The sequence below is a fragment of the Lepidochelys kempii genome, chromosome 17 (assembly GCF_965140285.1).
Source record: "Lepidochelys kempii isolate rLepKem1 chromosome 17, rLepKem1.hap1, whole genome shotgun sequence".
NCBI classification, from domain to species: Eukaryota; Metazoa; Chordata; order Testudines; family Cheloniidae; genus Lepidochelys; species Lepidochelys kempii.
Genome location: NC_136396.1, coordinates 12,485,305 through 12,504,813, shown reverse-complemented (window position 1 = coordinate 12,504,813; position 19,509 = coordinate 12,485,305). Strand labels below are relative to the sequence as shown.

General features: G+C 44.6%; 1 protein-coding gene across 1 annotated transcript in view; it reads left to right on the top strand.

The window, feature by feature from the left end:
- LRRC75A (leucine rich repeat containing 75A) overlaps window positions 1-18,704 on the top strand; it is a 192,807-nt gene extending 174,103 nt beyond the window's left edge. Inside the window, exon 4 of the mRNA XM_073315474.2 lies at window positions 16,318-18,704. Within this exon, the coding sequence (XP_073171575.1) occupies window positions 16,318-16,921 (604 nt within the window). The 3' untranslated portion in view covers window positions 16,922-18,704. The remainder of the gene's footprint in view (window positions 1-16,317) is intronic.
- Window positions 18,705-19,509: the final 805 nt, after the last annotated feature.

Below are 19,509 nucleotides of genomic sequence, written 5' to 3'. Positions count from 1 at the left end.
TATGTGTTGAATTGGATTAGTGTGTGGTACTTGTTAAATGACTGTGGAGGTGTTTGTCTGAGGTATCTGCTAAACTGTAAAACCATGAACAGTCACTGTGCAAGGGACGTACGTGTGTGTGTGTGTGTGTGTGTGTGTGTGTGTGTGTGTGTGTGAAAGGGGTCCCAAAAAGTCACAATATACATAGTCTCATTAAAATCTCTAGCCACTGGTACATTATTCAAATGTACTTACTGAAGCTTAACACACAGTCATTTAGTAATAGCACTTACTTTGCATGATCACTCTTGTGCTAAAACATCTCCATGAAGATCTAATGTAAAAGAGAAAATAAGATTAGAAAACTATTGATATATTTAAAAACAAAACACAACTCATCACTCCAGTTCTCCTCCGGCTAGCTAGACCTTTTCACTCGGATTGCTACACTCAGCTCTCAGCTCCCCAGTCCAACTAAATACCTTTGAAGTTACTTTAACCAGAACATCAAGAAAGATTTCAAAGGCTTTAAGGTCTTTTTCATTTTGGTTTTAAGTAGTGAGCCAAGGAACATGATACATTGTAAAATGCTGTTAGTGATGGCATCCAAACTGGCACCTTGGCTCTAAACCCTTTTGGGCTCAAGCAACTTCGAGTATGTCTACACAGCAAAGAATAATTTGCGAGCGGCCCAGGCTCGTGGGGCTGTTTCATTGTGGTGTAGACTTCCAGGCTCGGGCTGGAGCCTGAGCACTGGGACGCTCCCATTTCCCAGGGTCCTGGAGCCCAGGCTCTAGCCTAAGCCCAAGTTGGCTGGCACAGGCCAGTCGCGGGTGTCTAGTTTCTGTGTAGACCTACCTTAGATTCAGATTTGGGCTCAAAACCCATCTTTCTACTGGCACAGAAGAGGAGCCTTGGATCCAACCCCTCACCTAACTTGAGGAGAATTTGGATCAATATCTAAAGTGTCCTAGTTCACGTGTGTTTCTAATTAGTTTGTTACATACATACATAGACATAGACACACACACTTATTTTTATGCCCACAGATTTAATGCTGGTGAAAGATTAACATCCCTGAGAATGAAATCTATTTCTCTACAGAATGGGTACAGCAAAGGCAACGTGAGTGCAAGGCTGCCCCACCAACCTGACCTAGAGAGACCCGCAGTGAGGGTTGAGAGGGCAACCCATTCTCCTGCAGGCCCCGCTGAGACCGCCAAAGGGGAGGCTTCCAGTTACCTTGGTAGCTATAGTGATGTGGATGCCTGTTCATTAGGAACTGGATGGCAAGCGCCAGCTTCAGCAAGTCCACAGATACCCAACAGCAATAACTGCCAGCCTGCACTGGAGTTGCACGGGCGGCTCAAAGGTGAGAGGCTCCGTCTCCTGTTACCAGGTGGTCTCCCAAACGCAGACGGTGGCGGTCAGTGCTGAAAGTCTGAGAACATCTCACTTCAAAGCAAAGGACTCACGTGTAGGTTGTTTGGAGAAGATAGCTGCATTCTACCTGACCTGTTAGCAGTAGGCAGATGGGGGTATGGGCATTAATACCGTCTCCTCTCTGTGGTAGGCACGTATTCAGAAACATCTATGCTTTAGCAGTGTGTCGCGTGCACACTTTCCTCCCTCTCTTGTGGCTCAGATGTTAAATGGTGCTTACTGCATTCTTGACCTCAGCCATCAGAAAAGCATACTTCATTAAGCCTGCTTGTAGAAATTGTTTGGCTCGCCCACTGCTAAACAGCACCCAGGAATAATCTTATCCATGGAAACCGAATTTAAACAGCAGCCTCTTTTAGTCTGACCCTATTGACCCAACCTCCTGCAGTGACCATTGATCCCGGGCCGGTGCATATAAGAAGTTGTCCACTTAAAAGCTCTAAAATTTGTAAAATGCTTCAAACCCTATTTGTCTATTATGGGAGAATGGGCCTAAACTGTATTTTTGAACCTTTAAGGGCTGGAAGTCTGTTTACTAGTGAAGTACAAGTCTCTGTAGCACATGGTAAAAATACCTAGCAAAAAGTAGGGCTATTGACGAGGTTGTTACATCAGACATCATATTACATTAGGTAAGTTTCTTTTATTCAGAACACAGGTCTCCTGCTGCTAGTATGCCTGAAAACAAGTACAAGGGCTTAAGCACCCTGCTGTATCAAACTCCCCTCTCCTGCTGTGCTTGTCTTTCGGCTGGATTACCGAAGGGAGGCTACAGAAAGATGCTGTTTCTTAACCCAGAAATCTCAGTGTGCATTCAAAGATTATACAAGTGTAGAGCCGTGCAAAGTGTTGCAGATTTGGTTTACAGCCGCTAGGTAGGCCCCAGCTAATCCCCTACATCCAGACTTGTTGAGCTCTGCATCTGGTGCAATGTCTACAATGGGCAGAACCCAATCCCCAGCTCTATTAGGCTGGGGCTGCTGTAAAATGCAGAAGCTATGTGAAGTGAAGCAGGGACGGGGAATGGAATATAATAAGACTCCTTACGTAGCCAGCTGATCCATTGCCAGTTTTTCCATTGGACTGCTTTAATATGAAAGGGATGCAAAATTCACTCTAGTCATCTGCAGAGAAATCTGAGTTTATAGTCAAGTGGAGCCTTTGTTGTTAGGGTCCCTCTGTTGGCAAGAACCAATAATGCTGGCTACACACCCAGCCCCACCCCTCATTTCTTTGGTACTACATTTGAGTTGAGACTGAGGTGGTTGTTCATGACTTCTCTGTGCCTCACTTTACCCAGCGGTAACTACATCAATTATTCTAGTATCAGCCAAATGAAGGAGTCTGTTTAAGGCTTCTTCTGAAGTGCAGAGTGAGGGTATTCTGCCTTCCTTTGGAAAAACTGGAGGGAGGGCCATGTTTGAGAGAGGATGTGGAAATAACTGGTTTGTTTGATTAGGCCAACTTGTTAACAGGTCCCTCAGCTCCAATCCTGCAAGCCCTCTACTCCGCTCTCCCTTTCAACTTCCAATCCGCGGTGCGTGGGAGACGTCTGCAGTCAGGGGGTTCTTGAGCAAACTTTGTTTCCAGTCAGAATAGAGCAATGGCAAACCAGAAAGGCGATCACAGTGTAGAACCTTTCATCGGAGGGTTGCAAAGCGCTCTCCAGCATGAATTATTGCCCTGAAAGGATAGAGGCGCCATCTTACCTCCAATTTGCAGGCGGGGAAATGAACGTGCCCAAGGTCACACAGTGAACTAGCAGTAGAGCTGGAGGCAGAAGCCATGATTAAGATTTTCCAGCGGTGACTAGTGATTTATGGGGGACTCAACTGGGGGAAACACCTGAAGGGGTCCTGGCATTCGGAAGGTGGCAGCTCAGCAAGTTAGGCCTCCAGAATCAATACTCGTTTGAGAATATTGGCCAAGACATCGGGATGCAGAGTCATGCCACTCCCATCTGAATGAAACAGAACCTGCTTTAAGTTCCTGGGGACTCCTCAGAATTGAAAGGAAAAGCAGGGAAGCTGGGAAGACAACAGCAACAAATTTTGGTTTTGTTGCTTCCATAAACCAGGTCTATAAGACCGACTCATCTGAAAATAGATTGTGGGGGGTCTGGTACAGTACATGATAATTAGGTCCCGGGGAAGCCAAGGCCCTAAGCAATTTGTGGGCCAAGGAATGTTTGCCTCTTGCACTGCAGTGAAATGAGCCATAAGTACCCCCTGGAAACCTGCTCAATTTTGGTATGTCTACATTGCAATGAGATGCCCACAGAGAGCCCAAAAGGGAGACTTAATGTGCTGACCACTGGGTTCCCCCAACCTTTCCCCACCAATAGATATTGGTGTCACTTCTAGCCTATTTGCCCCTTTCCTCTATTCAGCCGTAAGGCCCTGCCTACCAAGGTGGATAAAAATCAATGAGAAAAAAACATTTTTTTTAAAAAACAATCAATTTAAATCTGATTTTTTTTATAAAATGCTTTTTGAGGAAAAAAACTTATCTTTAGATATTTCATCAGGGAATAGAGATTATAAATTCTATAGTATGAAACAATATATTCATGTCATGTTTAAGGAAAGTTTTGTAAATGAGTTCCAATAGTTCACGGATTAGGGACCCAATCTTATGGGGTTCCAGGGGCTTCTGTATAGATTATTTTGGTCTACCCAGTGGGACTCAGTGCTCAGTCTAGAAGATACCATCAGAGATGCTTAGTTTTGCAGTTCTCAAACTGTGGATGTGTGTCTCCAGAGGTAACATGCTTGTTAACAGCAAAAATGTTTTAAAATAAATATCTATCTATATAGAGGTGAGAAATGACAGACCTCAACTCTGTTGTCCCTCTGCAATTTTGTGTACACAGCGTCAACCCCTTACCTCTCTCTCAAAGTGCAAAGTTTCAAAGGGTGGAATAGACCTGGACAAGGAGAAGTCTGGAGCTAAATGTGAGAAGCGAAGGACATATGCTTATTTTGTTAAAATATTACATGTTTGCTGTTGAAGAAAAAAATCCAGAATACTTAACATTGTTTTAGTTAAATAAAACAATTTAAATGTCTGTCTGGTGATGTTCTCCTCCTAATTCATCATGGCAAGAAAATCCTCCAAATATTAATGATTAACCTGTTGAATTAGAGATATTTGTGAAGTCATTGGGAGATGAACTATCTGCTTCAATTACCTTTGGTAAATGAACTAACCAAACAAACATTCATTTTCTGATATAGCTGTAAAACTAACCTGAAAAGTTTTCAAAATAAATCACTGTTTAAAAATGTATAATGTGTACCTTCTAAAAATGAAACCTACATGTATCTCTGAGTTGTGAAAAATATGTATTAAGGTTATAACAACCAACAAAAATGCACTTTTATGTAGAAAACCATGATTAAATAGAGTCTTCCTGACTAGTGATTTAAATCAAATCCATCCTGCTACACTACAGAAATAACCATGTTGTAAACATGTCTCTGTGGACAGAATTAATAACTCTGTTAGGGAACAATGCTTTAACTTAGGTAACTAACACAGTTAATATTTATTCTGTCCATGCACGGAAGGGAAAAACAAGTTTAACATGGTTATCTGTGTAGAGGAGACAGGCCTTTAACCTCCAGTTTGCTCTCAGTGACTATTGAAGTGCTGTGTCTTACTCTAACCTTCTCTCTATCCATAGTGTTCACAGCTGCTACTGCAAAATGATGTTTCCCCTTCCGCCCTCCTGCTCCTCGCTAGGCAGCCCAATGCTTCCTCATCTGTCAGGTGTGGCTCACTTCCTCTGCAAGATGAGCCTTTTGAAAAGCATCTGAATTTAGTTCTTAGCCCGTTCCCAGAATTACTGGTCAGATTCAACCCAAGTGGTTGCTACCTCCAGTTTTAAAGGAAACTTGATGCATTGAGAGTCTGGTGTGAAGACAAACACCTCTCCCCATCCCAGCTTCCCCTTATTTAAGTTGAGCTCCCCCCACATCCCCCAACCGCACTTTCACAAATCATGTCAAAAACCCACATATTTAAATGGAATTTAAAGACAGCCTGAGTTTCATCTTTTCCCCTCATTCTACAGACGTGCTGCTCTGTTCCCAGTCCGAGAGATTCAGAAAGAGCTGCAGGATGTCTTAGAGAGAGACTTCAGAGGCAAGGGGAAGCCTTTGTGATAAATGCCCCAGGGCCATTTGAAAGCAGCTGCCTGAACTTCTTGACCCAGCAGGATTGAGTAGGTGGAGTGGGTGGGAGACGAGTTATGTAGGCTACCTGCGTGCCCCTGAATTTCACTGAACTGACACGGTTAGATTTGGAGGTCGGCAACATTCAGCCAGGCCATCTCCTCAGCTAAGCAGGGTTAGGTCAACCTTTTTTAGTGACATCCCACCAAACGGCATCCTCCGTGTGCCATGACCCCGCACGTGCAATGTATCCAAGGTCAGGCTGTGCGGAGAGCACCATTTTGTTCTACACATTTGGGAGCGGATGGAATCATCCCGCGGCCTGGATCCAGCCCCCAGGATCCACTTTTTTTGTAAATTTTGGAGCAATGCCGTGTGTGCGTTGCCTAAATAGGCGGGACGCCACTGGGTACCTTTGGTCTGCTAGAGTGAAGAGTCCACTATCAACTATTGGTTCCCTGTGTAGCTACTTTGATTAAGTCACCATTTAATCTTCTCTTTATTAAACTAAATACATGAAGCTCCCTGAGCCTATCACTACAAGGCATGTTCTCTAATCCTTTCCTGGTTCTTATGGCTTTCTTTGAACGCTCTCCAATTTATCATGAATTTTGGGCACCAGAACTGGGCACAGTATTCCAGTAGCAGTCGCTTCAGTATCAAATGCAGAGGTATTATAACCTCCGCTCTCCCACTCAATATTCCCCGGGTATACAACCTGGCCTTTCTAGCCAGTGTCGCACCTGGAGCTCCTGTTCAGCTGAGGATTCCCCAAGTCCCTTTCAGAGTCACTGCTTCCTAGGAATAGAGGCCCCCATCCTAAGTGTGGCTGATGTTTTCCATTCCCAGATGTACGACTTTAAATTTGTTTGTATGAAAGCAGTGCAACATTAGCCAGGTGTGTGTTCTCTGGCGATGGATAAGGAAGGGAGATGGTGCTCACAAAGCCACCTTTAACCTAATGAGATTCTAGAAAAGGTCAGAGTCAGCAGCTGGCCCTTGTGTGGGAATAATTGTCGTCAATATAAAATATCTGAAATTGAGCCATCAGCCAGTACGCTGTGAAATAGTCACTTGAACCCATGATAAGCGTAAGAGCTATAGAATGAACAATGGCTACAACACTGAACATGGAGGTTAGTAGTAAAGGTTGCACTTGTATAGTGCTTTTCAGCCAAGGCTCCCAAAACACTTCACAGACATTTAGGACGACTCCCAGTACCCTTGGGGAGGTAGGTGAAACGTACTATCCCATTTTACAGATGGGAAATGGGAGCACAGAGAGGTTAGTGACTTGCCAGGTTGCATGGCAGGTCAGCAGCAGAGTTTAGGGCTCTGAGCACCATGCTTTTGCTACTAGACCACACTCACCCCTTTCTAAACAGGTGATGTGAATATTCGGTCGTCCTCTCAGGGTGACATACAATTATTCAGACCCACAGACTTAAAGGTCAGAAGGGACCATCATGATCATCTCCTGCACATTGCAGGCCACAGAACCTCACCCACCCACTCCTGTAATAGACCCCTAAGCTGTGGCTGAGTTACTGAAGTCCTCAAATCATGGTTTAAAGACTTCAAGTTACAGAGACTCAACCATTCACACTAGTTTAAACCAACATGTGACCCATGCTGCAGAGGAAGGTGAAAACTCCCAGGTCTCTGCTAATGGGACCCAGTGGGAAAATTCCTTCCCAACCCCAAATATTGTGATCAGTTAGACCCTGAGCATGTGGGCAAGACCCACCAGCCAGACACCTGGGAAAGAATTCTCTGTAGTAACTCAGAGCTCTCCCTATCTAGTGTCACATCACCGGCCGTTGGAGGTATTTGCTGCTAGCAGTTGCCGGTCAGCCACATGCCCATTGTAGGCCATCTCATCACATCATCTCCGTCATAAACTTTTCAAGTGCAATCTTGAAGCCAGTGAGGTTTTTTGCCCCCACTGCTCCCCTTGGATGTTTGAACTCCCATTGACTTCCGTGGGAACAGAGTTAGGGAGTTACACAAGGGCTGAGTTGAACCAATGAAGAGTCAAACTCACGATTCCAGGGAGGTTCGATATTCAAAGCCTGAGTATAGGCCATCAAACCATCACTTGTGGATAATAATAAAGCTTTAGAAATCAGTTTGTGTAACTAACAGATTGCATTATTAGTCTATTGTAGCAGCTCACGCTGAAGAGCCCAGACTCTATAGTCTACATGTCCAGGTGATGCATTTGCTGGGAAGGCCTTCAATTTCACAGCCAAGCTTGGGTGAGATTCTGTTGTTTAGTTCACAGTGCAACAGACAAACATGCTCTCTCAGAGCAGATAGGTTGAATTGGCCCACGCAGATCCACAAAAGACAAATGTTTTAATTCTCCTGTGCTGTCAGGTATTCCCCTAGCAAGCAGTATTACAGGAGATGACTAATCCAAGGCAGCCAAGTAATAAGAGGCTATTCCACTGCATAATTTCCTTTGCAGAGTTGTTACCAAAATCTCAGCTGACCTGGTGAGGTTGTGTGACATCAACCAGCTCCCTTCCAGGATCAGCTGTGGCATTCAGATGTTTGAAGTTGTAATACTCAGGTGTTTTAAGTACAAATAGAAACTGAAAATATTATGCTCTTCCAATATTTAGCCAAGCCTCTGAATGGAAGTTGGCTTTAATCTCTCTCCCTATCAATTTTTACTTCTTCCTTGTAACAAACATTTTAAAGGAACAATGAGAAAAAAAATACCTTTAGACTCTAGGAGACAATTCAGCATTGCCAAGGAAGGGGGAACCTATTAGATCGGACTTCTCAGACCAGTCTCTCAGATGTTTTTTTTCTAAAGTGGAACTCATTGCTTTTCCTGTTTGCCTCCCACCGCGCGTGTGGACACACACACACACACACACACACCCTCTATCTAGCTTAGTGGTTGGTGGGTGGGTGTGTTCCCAGCCAGATGGTTAGCCTGCCACAGATCTATGCTCTACATGTTTAGTGAGAAAGATGGCTCAGGGATTAATGGGATTTAGCATCCCTCTCTTCCAAACTGGTAGTTCGAGCCCAGGGCATTGGTGATGTAAAGTCATCACTAACAATGGATAAAAATCACACACACACCCCGGAAGCGAGGATACTTTCTGCACCTTTGGAGGAGTCCCTATCCCTCTCTCTCCCCACAATAGAATCAGATTCTCCAATTACTTGAGGTGAGGGATAGTGTAGTGGCCTGCTAGACATGGGGACCTGAAAGCACTTATTCCTTGTGAACGGGATTTTCAAAGGAGCAGCCTATAACTCTTATAGGCATGTTGAAAATCACAACCTAACAGGGTAGTACAGTGGTAACTAAACATCAGTGATTATTTACCTATACAATTCGGCAAGGCTGTCAGATTTTAGTTAGGCAGGTAAAGGAGCTCTGCTCCAGGAGCGAGCGAGCGAGCGGCTGTGAATAATGCATTACAGGCGTTTAGAGGTACCTTTTCAAACCATCCGACGCTCAGCTTCCCTTTTTTGCACTGCAAAATGAATTGCAGATGCAAGTCCCGAAGACTTACCCCTCTGACTACCCCATGTGTAAGGTGGTGTTATGTTGCGAATAGTGGCAGCAGTGGACACTCCTACGTAGCCATGTATAACGCACTAATCGCTGTGGTATCAGAGTGCCGTGAGAAGTACAACTTCATTACTGCTTGGGGCCTCTGGAACAGACTGACAACTGCCAGAGCCCATGTTAGAGTGGGGGTTAACTCTGATAAGTGCTTAGCATGAGTGTAGGTTCTTTTTGTGTGTTTTTTCACTGCAGTGCTATTTACCATAAAAATAAAATAGGTTTGCATAGGAAGTGCTGTGTGTGTGGTACCTTATATCTGTAGCAATTACACTGTTAATGGTCTCTGAAGAGAGAGCCTGCCAGCAAGTGTCCTTGGTCAGCCTGCCTGTGCTGAGACTAAACACAGTGAGCACTGTGCGCCTGGAAATACCCCAGTCAGAAGGGGGAGACGTGGGTCTCTACCCAAAAAGGGCAATGGCTGGGGAGCTGGAAGCCAAAGAGGGGGTGTCATAAATATAAAGGGAAGGGTAAACACCTTCAAATCCCTCTTGGCCAGAGGAAAAACCCTTTCACCTGTAAAGGGTTAAGAAGCTAGGATAACCTTGCTGGCACCTGACCAAAATGACCAATGAGGAGACAAGATACTTTCAAAGCTGGGGGGGAGAGAGAAACAAAGGCTCTCTCTGTCTGTGCGATGCTTTTGCCGGGGACAGAACAGGAATGGAGACTTAGAACTTAGTAAGTAATCTAGCTAGATATGCGTTAGATTCTGTTTTGTTTAAATGGCTGATAAAATAAGCTGTGCTGGAGGGAATGTATATTCCTGTTTTTGTGTCTTTTTGTAACTTAAGGTTTTGCCTAGAGGGATTCTCTATATTTTGAATCTGATTACCCTGTAAGATATTTACCATCCTGATTTTACAGAGATGATTCTTTTACTTTTTCTTCTATTAAAATTCTTCTTTTAAGAACCTGATTGGTTTTTCCTTGTTCTTAAGATCCAAGGGTTTGGGTCTGTGTTCACCTATGCAAATTGGTGAGGATTTTTATCAAGCCTTCCCCAGGAAAGGGGGTGTAGGGTTTGGGGAGGATTTTGGGGGTGCCCTTGATGGACCGCTGAGGCGGAAATAGAGGTGTCGTTGCTCTGAAATGTGACAGCATCTACAACATGGAAGTATTTCTGTGGACCACTTAGGCACACTGTGCATGACAGAGAGCCCGTAAGTCTCATGCCACAATAGACAGGTTGTGGCACGGCCTGGACAGTTTGTTCCAAACATACACATACTGCTAAACCACACAGAGCTCCACTGTTGACTTGAATCAGCTGCCTTCATACCTTGAATCAAAATTACAACCTACTGAATCAGATGCCTCTCCTACTAAATCCCCCGCTCTTTTAAGTTTCTGGCCCGACTCGTTCAAGCCGATTGTCCATTTCAAGAAGTGTTCTTAGAACAGAGTGTAATCACCGACCATGATAAATTAAATCATAGACTGAAACCCTCAGGCTTGAAACCAACCAGATCAGCTTTGTGAGAATTGCTTTCTGTGTGGCATAACACAGAGCTGAGCATGGCAAGTGCTAACTCTAGGGGACAGATTGTCTTGCAAGGTCGCCAATGTGACCAGAGCAGTAAGCGTAAATTATTAAAAATAAATGTAGCACAGGCTGTGTCTGTAAGAGAGTATAATATTTTGTATTTACTATACACAGCCCCTTTCTTCAGAGGATCTCCAAGTTTTCCTGACCTACTACAACAGGGAGGGAAGCAGTATTAAAACCTGGGCAGTTAGACCAGAGACTGGTAATGGGACCTGTCAAGAGATGCATTTCTAATGTGCCCATCCTTGGTGCAGATGAAGATACCGAACCTTTCGCCTCTAGTCTGAATCCTGATTGGGTCAGTATAGAGCCTCTCGTGACTGTGCGGGTGGCATACGTGAGGCAAGTTGGATGGTTTCAGTCAAGTTTCCACCTCAACAGGTGTCCCATAACTGGCACAGTCAGAGAAGCCAAAATTACAATGGGACATGGAGACTGAACTGCCCTCTCTTCGAGGAGCAATGAGGTTGACAGGCAAAGCTGCATGAGGGAAGCTTGGACTTGGTCTGACAACAGGGTTCAACCACCCAGCACCCTTATGACAGCAATTAAAATCCACACTTTAAAAAGTAGCTCAGCAGACACAAACCCACCATTATAGTAGGAAAATGTACTCAAGCATGCGAGCACAATGGCTGTAGCCCACAGAGGATACGTCCTAGGACTGAATGCAGCCAACTAAAGTTTGCCTTGGGCTCTGCGTTTTAAAAGCAGTAGGTTCTGGGTTGTAGCGATAAACTGATGGTTGTCGTGTATAAAACCAGTACCTGTGATGTCTTACAGTATTGCTTTCAGAACAGCAAATTTACATTAGAAATGGTGAAAAGCAGAGGGTGGTTAAAAGGACAAATAAGAGAATAAAAAAAAAGTGCCACACACAGGAGACAACTGTCCATTTGATACCTTTCATGTGCATCGAATTCACTAAAAATGAGACCACAGTTAACTTCTGTACCCTGAAGGAGGAATGTATTATTATAAAGATACTACTTATGTACAGCATGGTCTGGATAAATCCTCTACACCGGCCTGCACTTTTCTCGCATCAGAATATAGTTTCATTCTAATCTTTGTAATGACACATTCTCAAGTGCTTTCCATAAAGAGATGGAAAAGATGCTACCAGTCACCTTCTCATTGTCTGGAGTTCGAGTTAATGATCGTTAGCCTTCTCCCTCTGCACAGCTTCCAGGACCTCTGCTTAGTGTCAGAGAAAAGAGTCAAAGCAAAAACACTTAGCAGTTTGTGCTGCTGTGTCTGCTGTGAAAATGTTGCAGGCTTTTACCGTTACAGCCCACTGTGTGTGTGATCAGCAGTTCAATGCCTTGTGTCTCATTCTCGGCTGAGGAGAAGCGGCATCAAGCAAATCTTTTACAGTGACAAGTTGCAGACTGCCATTCTGCCTCCACGCTGCATTTTCCATGCACGACACTGTTCTTCTCCAGACAGCGTGCGTGGGTGTGCACACGTCGCCATGCTAACCGTCACTTAAATGACTAAGTGGTGGCATGACTTGCCAACAGCATGATGTCTCGGTTTCACACGGCACTGGAGGACACCACTATTCTCTACTCCTATCTGTTACATTATCGCATACAGCCTCGTGTGCATCAGGGCTGCTCAAGTGTGTGATCTTATTCTTCCATGCTGCAGCCTACAGAGCAGGGGTTCTTAATTGATTGACCATTGTGGGCCGCATCCACACAATGCATATACTACCTGTATGGCCCTGAGGCGGTCACATGGGCCGCAGCTGTGTGCTGATTGGGCTGCGGGTTGAGAACCACCGCTACAGCGGCTGAGCCATAACACAGCCATAACACGGCAGCGCTGTGACGTGGGCCGTGGAGACACGCTTTATCGCCGGGGGAGAGCTCTCCTGGTGATTTAAAAAAAAACAAAACACCCACCTTGAGGTGGTAGCTGGTCCGTGGCTCTAAGTTCCAGCTTTCGCTCTCCTTGTGGTCCAGGGCTGCTAGGCATCCATCCAGAGTAAGAAACAGACCAGCAAAGGAGGACTGAAATGTCACTGTTTTGCCCCTTCAGATCTACTTTAGGAACCTTCATTAGTGCTACGTGTCTGGGCTTAGGCCTAATTAAGCTGCTTGCAATGGAGCACACTGCTAGGAGCCAGGAGAAAAGGTCAGGTTGAGTCGAGGGGGCTGCTAATCAAATCGCTGTGTGAAGCAGCACGCGGTTTTCCACAGTCTGCGGAGGCGTCCCAAACTGCTCAGCTCTGGTTCTTCGTTAAAGTAAGGAATTGTGCAGACAAGGAGAGAATAGATGAAACCAGCTGGTTTATAGCACGCAGCCATCACCCCTTTAGTGGGCAGGAGATTGTGTTCATGGTACACACACACTTCAGAACACTCCCACTGAGGTCACTGACAGCGCCTAAATCCGGAGCGACAGTTGCCTTCAGTGGTTTGAAGGGGAGCGTTCTAACTAGACAAATACTGGAGCTTGGCAACTGGTCCATTTCACTTGGCCCGAAGGATAGCAACGCACAAGGGTACTTGCCTTGTTCTAGGGACGCGTAATAGGCGAGTGTCAACAAACAGCATGGAGCCGAAGAACGAAAAGAGCATTAGGAGAAGGGAAATCCCAAATTTTAATCCTGGCTCTGCCACTGATTTCCTAAATGGCCTTGGACAGTCGCTTTGATTTTATGCTGTGCAGTTTCTCCACTGCTACTGATCTCCTTCAAAAGGGAAGTGGAAGGGATGTGTTTGTACCATGATACTTCTATGAAGGATGGGCAGACGGACCTTTTCTTTGCACCTACTATTATAATCAGCAGATGTAGAGAGAAAGAGTTAGACCTGGTCTACGCAGTTTTTATACTGGTACGGCTCTTGCTTAGTGGGGAGGGAAGAGTGATATACCTGTACAACTCCCACAGCTATAAAAGGTACCTTATACGCCTGTAGCTCATTCCCCTTCCTATATAGGAATAAGTTACATGAACAATTAACTTAATACACTTTCAAAGCAGATTATAGACTACATATTAGCCAGTCTGCTTTGAAGAACTGTGTCATGTATGCAGGTCCTTTGCGTGTACCTGAAAGGCAGCACGTCTTAACCCTTGTGTAGACAATCCCTGAGGCACATTTGCACCAGCGTAACTGCGCCCACACTAGGAGTTACACTACTGATCTTTACTGACATAGTTTAAGGGTGTGCCCACACACAAAACGTACACTGTTCCTACTGCTTTCGGAAATTCCTCTGGCTCTGCGGTTGCACACGGTTTTGGAAAGAGCTCGACATTAACAGCACTTCCTCGATTGAAGTGGAAGGAGAGATCCTAGGGACCACAAGATGTAATAACTGTCAATCTTAAAGAGAATGGCAGCACCTCTTAATAAGAGCACAGGACTGTGGGTCAGATCGTGGGTGTTTGGGAAGCATGAGCTGATGGGTGTTTGGTCTCATGCCTCTTTTGACTGCACCAACTACAAATAAGTCCCCATTTTCACTCTCAGTAAGCAAGCAGTGTTGTCATTTCAGATATTCTCTTTTGTATCACAATTAGCTCTTTCGGTAGGGTAGGGGAACTCAGGACAGTGAATGCAGCCTTCTACATCTTCTTTGCTGTTCTCTGTATTGTGACAGGCATCATCCAGGATTAAAATGTTCCTTTTCACTTCTTGGTGTTGAGTTGATATGGTTGAGTTCCCATGGAAGACAACTTCCAGAAAGTCAATGGCATAAAGGCACATCTAGAATTCTTCCAGTTAGGACTTTTGGGCAGCAATGCCTTTGGGGGTGCACTTCCAAAGGACTATTTACCCAAGTCACAATGAAATGTTTTAATGGAGTTTAGCAAGGGCTGTAGGAGTTTGCATCTTTCTGCTCAGTGAGCTATTGGGGTTCCAACCAACTGATTGGTCAAGTAGCTTTCAGTAATCCCCATTGAGAGACTTTGGTAAGGAACAGACTACACAAAATGTGATGCAGGATGTACATTTTTTCTTAAAGGAGAGAGTTTAATAGGTTCTTCCACACCACCCTAGAAAATCTAGAGTAGTGTTCCCCTGCAAATGCATCATATTGCAAGGGGGCACCCTGGCTTGTGTTGCCAGTGAATTAAACCATTATATTCTTTATCACCAGCAGACCACGTTACCCCAACGTCTCCTTGAGTAGAAAGGCCCGAACTTCTGCAGCTCTCAGTATCACATCCTGGGCCTAGGAAAGTAAAGATAACGGAGATGGGCTCATTTGAACCCATGGTTTTGAGAGAATAAACGGAACTAGAGCAGATGCAGTTACTAATTCTTTTACCAAAGGGGGTTCCAGACTGCCTTTCAGTGTTCAGGGTACGTCTACACGGCCAATAAAAGGTATGTTAGTTCGCTCAAGTTCAGATAACAGTAAGGACACAGCAGCTTCCCCTGAAGGCTCTCTCAAGCGGAGTTCAACAGCTGCTGTATAGTCACTGCTATTTTTAACACGCATTAGATATTGCAAGTTAACACCACTCTTTTTTTGGGGGGGCACAGTGTGGACACCTTGAGTCATTGTTCACAGTCTAAAAATGCCAGGGAAAGGGTTTACTTCTCCATTTACACAGCAAGTCATGAACAGAGGCCCTAGGTAAATAAAGAGAAAATGTGAAGCTGGCAACACCGGCAATGTTAATGGTAAATTCAGCAAAACTGTTCTTTAGCTCAGAGTGTGAGGAAAGTCAGAGCCATATGCACAGCGGGCTGATTTGGTACGATCATTGGGGCAGATGTGCCAACTTAATTACCTGTGATTTCTCGAGTGATTAACACGGATAGAACTCCCTCCGTCTCCTAATTCATTAGTGTTAAGGCCTCAGCTACTGATACCCACGGCGGTTAGGTTACCCTAATATAGCTAGATCCTTGCTGCACTTTAAAAGCAATGTCGATCTGTATAACTCCAATCTGGCAGAGATGCTTATCAGCCTCCGCAGGAGCATCATGAGAGTAATCTATCTAAAGGTTTTTCTATAGCGTTCATCACCACAGCATTCCAGTCAAAAGATTAATAGTAGTCCTTGTTAGTAAATCACTGGAAGTACTAAATTGGAGTCAGGCATCTAGCTTTTAGGTCTGCCTCTACCATGCCTTTGCTCTGTGCCTCAGTTTCCCCACCTGTAAAACCGAGCAAAGCTTATTCCCTTTGACGAAGGGCTTCGCAATGTATAAATAAGTGCCAAGCGTGAATATTGTCACACAGGCGAGAATTCCTGTTTTTCTGCTCAAATGCTTCATAGTCTTTTTCCATTTTTGAAATTTTAAAAGCAGTTGAACGTTCAGCTCCAGGACCTTGCAAGGGACTCCAGAAGAAAGCTTCCGTATGCTTGTAATTGAAACAGGAGGCAGCAACAATCTTTGAATACATTGGTTTTGGCTGCCATCCATTTGCAAGCTTGCACACAAAATCGGATTCAAAAATCCAGGCCTGACAGAGAGGGGTTGCCCTCAGTTACGTATCCTGTTTGAATGAGTCATTGTACTGTCCAGCATACAAGAAGTGATGCTTCTTAGCAAAATGATGAGTGCCCATGTTAACTGTTTGTCTGTCATTTTGTTTCTCTGCAGCTTGAAAGCTATCCTGGTGGGGACGCCTCAGAACAACACAGTGGATCTCTCTGGCATCCCTCTGACACTGAAGGACTTGGACCGCATCATCTCATACCTCCAGCACAGCTCAGAGCACATCGACAATGTGGAGCTGTGCTTTACGGAGCTGACCGACGAGATGTTCCTTCAACTTCTGCCCATCCTCAGTGCCCTGCCTCACCTCACCAATCTCTCCCTGAACGGCAACAGACTCACCAAAGCAATCCTTCGGGACCTGACAGAAACGCTGAAGGACCCCAAGAAGTTCTCCAGCGTGACGTGGATTGATCTGGGCAACAACGTGGATATCTTTTCTTTGCCGCAGCCCTTTTTGGTCAGCCTCAAGAAACGATGTCCCAAGCAAGGCAACTTGCCAACCATTCTGGAGTTCGGGGAGGGCCAGATGAGTGACTTGGAAAGCCAAGAGGACCTGTGCTCAGCTGACGAAGATCGAAACCAACCTGACAAGATCAACAATGCAGACACCAGACGGCTGCTGACAGAGAGAACAATTGAGGTTGGGACGCTGACAAATAAATGTGACTCTGAGCAGGAAGCTGCTTGTGAGACAGCTCAGACATGATGTTCAGCTATGTGTCACTTGGCTGGGTACTTTGACAAGAGACACTTTAAAACCGATACCTCACCTATGAAGGTTCTTATTAAGTGTTGATTTACATGTTCAGATGTCTATACAATCAATGCTTTGAGACTTTAGACTGTTGCCCCATCAGGTTCCTCTCATCGTATGAATGTCAACCGATTTTGTTTCGTAGAGAACATAAAAATGTGATCAAGTTGTATACTTATCTTTTATAAAGCTGGCCAGGTACTTTTAAACCTTAGCAATGAGCTGTGCTTTTTATCTCTCTCTTTAAAAAAAAAAATCTATAGTACCAAGGTATCGTAATGCCAGTTCCCTTAAATAGCACAAAAGGAGAAGAAAGCAGCAAACAGAATTTGCCAGAGAGGTCTCTGTTTTGAGAGGAGATTGTTCTTACTGAATCTAGCAAAATCTTAGTTTTAAAGTTCTCTCTCTTGTAAACAATGGATAAATGGCTGCCTTCCTAAGGAGGACTCTTGCGGAGACCAAATTAAACCTATCCCCACTCTGAACCGCACTGAAGAGTAGCATACTTGGTCAATGACAAAACAACCAGGGGATATTTCTTTGCACCAGCCAGTAAGGATGAAATTCACCTCCTGTGCAGAGGGGTCAACACAAGGAGAATGTGCCCCGTAAGACCTGTTTTAATTGGAGTATAGTTGTTGGCTGGGCATATGTACAGGGGTGAATTTCCACTGCAGATACTTGCTCCTTACCACCACCATTTGGAATCTAGAAAGGCTGTCTCACTCTCTGGCCTTACAGGAGTTGGATCAGCAAGATGTCCAGTACTGAGAGCACATTTGGTCTTAGAGTTTGGCTACCACTCCCACTACTGTAAATAACTCCTTTGCTTTCAGTGAAATTACTTGGCCTTTACACCACTGTAACTGAGAGCAGAATTTGGGACCATCTGCAAAGTTTGAATTCAGGGGTTTGGTTCAGGCCCATGTCTAGTACATGTAAAGGGACAGAGCTGTTCCTAACGAATATTTATTACAATATGGAACGTTTATAGAAGAAAAATGAACAAAAAGTTTTCCTTTGGAAATTTTTTAATACACTGCCATTCCAGGGTGGGCAGGCACAAGCCAACTGAAGATACGTCAGGCCTGTACCAATCTTTCAGGTTATTTGACTGTCCCTACTTCCCCCGACCAGAAGTGCTTTGTTTCTAACATTTTTAGAAGAGAAACAGTTTTGAATTTCCAATAGCAAATGGAGATGGGACTTGCACTGCTGGCTTTGAATCTGGATCCTGTCTTCCCCAAAGTTCAGAGGTGTTTGGAGCTGGAATTTGCAGTGAGACCCATCTTTCTAGAGCATTTTAGTAGACTTATAAGGACCAAACCTGATTTCCTGGCATGAAATGTAGCCATTTGGCTTTCTGTTTGTGTCCTGTTATTTGAATAGCTTTAGAGCATCATCTCCTTGGCTCAAGCATGAGTGACAACTCTTTTGGCTTTATCTACAAGTACAAATGCATTCAGAGAGTATTCAATCTTCCCTTTGGCACTAGCCCCATAACATTGCTACACTATAAGTCTGCTTCCCCTCCACATGCAAGAAAATATCTTATAAGAGATTCTGCTACTCATTTAAATACAGCTGGCAAAATTCATTATGATTTGCATGTATCTAACATTTTTCTAACAGCTCATTCTTTTCACCAGGCATAAAAACCTTGCAGTGAATAAACTTTTTCTGTTTGCAGTAAAGGAGCTATCCATAATCAAAATAAATGACAGTGTTTAATAGAGACCTTGTCTTGAGTTTGCATTTATTACAGGCTTCACACTACCGGGACCACAGTTCACAGCAGCAAAGCCCAGCATATCTGCCTCATTGAAAATATTTCCCCTTTAAAGATACGTGGGTAGGTGCTTTATGAATTCATATCACAGACACTACAGTATTTCTCCACTAAACAAATGGTAGGTAACAATAATACTTCCGGGCTGATTCTGCCCTCTTACAACAGTGTAAACCCCGTGTGAATCTATTGACACCTGTGTAAGAGCACAGTTGGACTCTTTGCACTGCCTGCCCAGTGGCAAAGCGCCGGGTCTCGTTTCAATGTGAAATGAGAATGCTTGTCCGAGAAACAGAGAAGCACATTGATCATCACCGGCGTTGCACCTACTTACACCACCGCTGCATTTGGCCCAGAGTTGTGTGTACTTCACAAGATCACCATGCTGCTGCCGCCAACAGGGGAAGGCTTCAGCAAGCATTCGCGAATACTGAACCAACCCCCTGGCCCGCCCCTTCCTTGTAACAGTGGCAGATTGCGGGTGTTAAATGTATACAACATGCCAGATCCTGTACGAGCGAGCGAGTAGTTTCTATCAGTCGCCTGAGGACACTGCTTCCCCAGCCAGCAAGATTTTTAGTCCTAGCATTAAAGGCAGAGAAAGCAGCGCTCACGATCCAAGCCCCTTGTGTCTCTTGTGAGCCCACCAGGGTGGTTTTTGCCAAGCACGTTTGAGCAGTCGCTGGCCTGTTCCAACTCTACAGGCTAGACACTTTCATTCTAAAAGGATAAATAATACACGTATCCAGCC